Raw genomic sequence first — 4152 nt, 5'->3', positions numbered from 1 at the left:
TGGAAGCTCTGTTTGCAAACTGAGCCTAGGTGGGGTCCTGATTCTCCCCTGCTGCATCACTTTCTGATCTCCCTGCCTTGCTGGCCTCAGTGGAATAGGGCCCTAGGAACCCATGTATTTTGTCTCCCTGAGAGAAGTTAAAAATGGGCTCTTCTGGAATTTCTTTTTCTTTCTCTCATGAATATGCAGCCTGTAGGGGGTTCTCCAGCCTCCCCTGCTTGCAATCCTGCAGGAGGTGGGGGCTGGGTGCAACCATTCCTTCCCCAAGGCTTGATCTCCCCTGGGAAAAGCATCTCTGTCTGGCTGGAAATAATCTCAAGCACTCAACTCCCAGACTTCCAGTTCCCAGCCCCCACTTTCCAGCAGACAAGAGTCCCTAACTTTCTGCCCTGTGTAGCCATCCTACAGCCAGCCAGCGGTGCTTGGCTGGGGCCAAGAAATCCTCTGGCTGTGCACCTTTCTGAACTCTCTGCTCCGCTGCACCGAGTAGGAGGAAACTTCACCATCAATTCTTTCCCCTTCCTGGCAGGCAGCTGCACATAGGGTCCCTGCCCAGTACCCCTCAGCTCCCCTTTGATAAAGTCTCCCTGGGCACTGTCATAACAGTGCTGAGTCACTGTCCCTCTTTCCCCACACACCAGCTCTCCAAAAAGCCTAGAGTCTCTCACAGTCAGGCTGGTGGTGGCAGCCTTTCTCCACCTAACCCAGGAGCAGGTACAGGCCCTCTCTCCCACTGGCACTCTCCTGGCTGGTGTTTGCCACTTGGCTCTGGGGGTTCCCTGCCATGGGAGAGAAGGGAGCCACAGAACAGCCTTACCTGACCAGGCTCTCCACAGCTGTGGGCTCCACACATATGTCATTTCAATACAAGGTACTTCCCTATTAAACTGTAAAACCTCTTTACCACCCTTTTGAAATGTCTTCTGTACCCCTTGGCTCCCAAATTTCACATCAGCTATTATCTTGTTGAATGCTCAGCTTATTTCTCAGAAGATCAGCCCATTATCCAAGTTGGGGACCAAGAGAGAGTAGACTCATCTTCCATCTTCTTGGCTATCATCTCTTGCCCTTAACTTTAGTTCTTTTTAAGCATATCTCATCTGGTTTAATTAGTATTTTAAAATCGAATTTATAGGGGTGACATTGGTTGGCAAAACCACGCAGGTTCAAAAGGACTTGTACTTCTTAATTTCAAAATGTTGATATTGCTTTACAGACTTCTCACATTATTTGATCTTCAGCAAAGGACTTAACCCTTGTGAGCTTTATATTCTTTGCATAAAATGAAAATGTTAATGCCAGCTGACAAGCCCAAAAGAATGTGAAGAACAAATGCCAGGGAGGTGGTACACGAGAATGTAACTTTTATTGTTTTAAAGATTTAATTTATTTTTAGAGAATGGGGCAAGTTGGGAGAAAGAGAGGGACAGAAACATCAACGTGTGTTTGCCTTTTGGGCACCCCACACTGGGGACTTGGCCCACAGCCCAGCCATATGCCACGGAGTGGGGAATTAGACCAATGACCCTTTGATTTGCAGGACTTTATTAAGCTCATGGCATGTAAGCCACTGAGCCACACCAGCCAGGGCAAGAATGTGTTTTTCTAACTGTAAAGTACTATAGTAATGCAAGATGTTAGTATTACTAAACCTGTCACCTTTCTGTCACCACTTGGGCACCATATTTATTGATAACAGGGTGTTCACATTTTACATTAACTTGATTTTAGCTACATTTTAAAGATGAGTGATGGTTAACTTACATTCCTTACATTCCAATAGTCACTTATGTCATGTTCTGATCTTTGTGTTGGTGTTCATGTGAAATGGTTGATGAATTCTGTGTGAATTTTACAACAAATTTTAATCTATTGTCTTTATATCTGTTCCATTGTGGATGAATCACAATTACTTCTTTCAAATTAATGAAGTGCATAAGGACAACCAAAAACCTACCCTACCTCTCTTGGAGAGTTTATATTATTGTTTACCCATCCTTTCATTGTGGAGAGATATTTCTGGACATCCAATTTACCTGTGACATACCATGAATTACTGTGGGCTTCCTTTAATGCATATATTAATGGATTGGTTTTAAAATATCAGTCTTAAAAGTTAAATTGCATGCTTCACAGTGATTCCAATACCCTGGTATGCTCACTGTGACTGATTAATCAAAATGTTTTCAAGTGCTAAGGGCCATTTGTAATTAGTACACAACTTTCTATATAGAGCATAACTGATGAGGTTGATGAAGCAAAAATGAAGGATATGACAATTATAAGTTTGACCAAAACTAGGTTACATATTGCTCATGCCACACATAACAAACATTCATGAAAATGCAAGTTTAAACTAAAGTAGGAGTTTGAGGCTTGTTCTCTTCATTGTGTTTCTACTTTGAAAATACCATATCCATCAGGTAATTTCCCATTGTAATAATATCCCTTTGATCTCACATCTCTGAAGGAAGGAATATCATTCTAAAGTGACATGGTAGGAATATTGAAAGTGATAGTTTATTAAGCTCAGAACTTAAATGTTAAGAAAAGTAGAAGCAGATTGGATTGTCTACATCATAGCAGTTAAAAATATCAAAAATTGTACTTCTTTACAAATAATCACAGCTTCAAGCTGTATAGCTTTAAAAATAAACAAACAAAAAAACCCATAAAGGAATGGAATTGCATTTGAACATAATTTAAAGAAGGAGGGCTTTTACTTGATACTGTGATTACTGATACTTTGAGCAATAAATGCTCCCATGTAAGCAAAAAAAAAAAAAAAAAAAGAGGTATGGCCTCAGTCAATTCAGCTTGAAACAATTCCATGCAAGAAATTGGAGAGTTTACAATGTACAAGGAAGGGGACCCAATGCCCCCCACACCGCCTCCAGACACAGTCTCATGTGGCAGGTGTCCGAACTCTATGCCTCCCCATGCCCTGACCTTGGCCCAACCCATGCCTCTGCCCTTGCGCCACACATCCTGATGCTGCAGGTGTTCACTGTGTGCCCAGAAAGATGGGAAAATGGCACCTCCCAGAAAACAGTCAAAAGACACCTGTTCTAACAGGCAGGTGTTTTATTAAGGAAATGGGTTTTCATTTACCTCTCACTCACATGGCATACTTCTTGGTCCAAGATCGGGCCATGCTAACACAGGTGTCCTTGTCCTTTAAGTACATCCTGGCAATGGAGGGAACAAAGGCATCATTGGAGTTGGGGTCACAGAGCATGGAGCTGATGGACAACAGGACTTTGGATACGGTCATTATGGGAGACCACTGGGACCTGAAAATATCGAGACAGATGTAGCCTCTCTGGTTGATATTGGGGTGGCAGATTGGAGTGGTGAAGTAAATCTGCTGGGGCATGAAGGGGTAGTGAGGTGGGAATTGTATGTTTAGGCAGAACACTCCTCCCTTGTAGGGGTTGTCCGCGGGACCCCTGATAGTCCATTTCCATGTGAACATGTAATCGTCAACTGGCCCCGTAGAGCACATGGGCGGGGGGTCATTGTTGATGTCCGTCAGTTCCTTGTGCAGTCGCCTCAGAGCTGTGGACGTGTCCATGGGAACGGGGATGGCCCGGATATCCTAGTAGAGACCAAAGGGGGAACCACAGGTTGGGGGGGGCATGGGTTAGGGTGGGTGTGGCTTAGGAGGGCCAGGGTTAGAGAGGCAGACCCCCCCCCCCAGTTCGGCGGGTGGGTAAGAAGGCTGAAGTTGTAGCCAGGCTGTGGAGGACAGGGACAGTGTGGGGAGAGGAAGAGTTAGGGATTCATGTGGACCAGCAGAACCTGAGGGGCTACTGCTCACCTGTGTGCCACTGACCCCTGACTCCTCCATCCCTTCCTCCTCCACCTCTTCTTCCTCCATTATTGGCTCCTCCAACCCTGGCTTCTCCATCCCTGGCTCCTCCATCTCTTCCTCCTCCACCACTGGGTCTGCCGCTCAAAGCCTGAGCCCCGAGGCTGTGCTGCGGTAAATACCATCACCCTGGCACAGGACCAACGGCTCCTGCCTCTCCCTCCGCGCCTGAGGCAGAATGGAATATGTTCTGTGATGTCACAAGGCCGGCTGATGGCGTCAGAAAGTCAGTGGGGGCAGGGCCAGGGGAGACGGGGGGGGGGGGCTGAATGAGAGGGAGT

At 45.8% G+C, this 4152-nt stretch overlaps 1 protein-coding gene across 1 annotated transcript; it reads right to left on the bottom strand.

The window, feature by feature from the left end:
- Nucleotides 1–3118: 3118 nt before the first annotated feature.
- On the bottom strand, nucleotides 3119–3574 carry LOC128627165 (ubiquitin-conjugating enzyme E2 D2-like). Its single transcript, XM_053663753.1, has one exon. The coding sequence runs from the start codon at nucleotides 3572–3574 to the stop codon at nucleotides 3119–3121; it is 456 nt and encodes a 151-aa protein (XP_053519728.1).
- Nucleotides 3575–4152: the final 578 nt, after the last annotated feature.

Source organism: Artibeus jamaicensis, unplaced genomic scaffold (assembly GCF_021234435.1).
Source record: "Artibeus jamaicensis isolate MK-2021 breed Jamaican fruit bat unplaced genomic scaffold, CSHL_Jam_final contig_3276, whole genome shotgun sequence".
NCBI classification, from domain to species: domain Eukaryota; kingdom Metazoa; phylum Chordata; class Mammalia; order Chiroptera; family Phyllostomidae; genus Artibeus; species Artibeus jamaicensis.
This window is presented reverse-complemented; position numbering and strand designations above follow the sequence as displayed.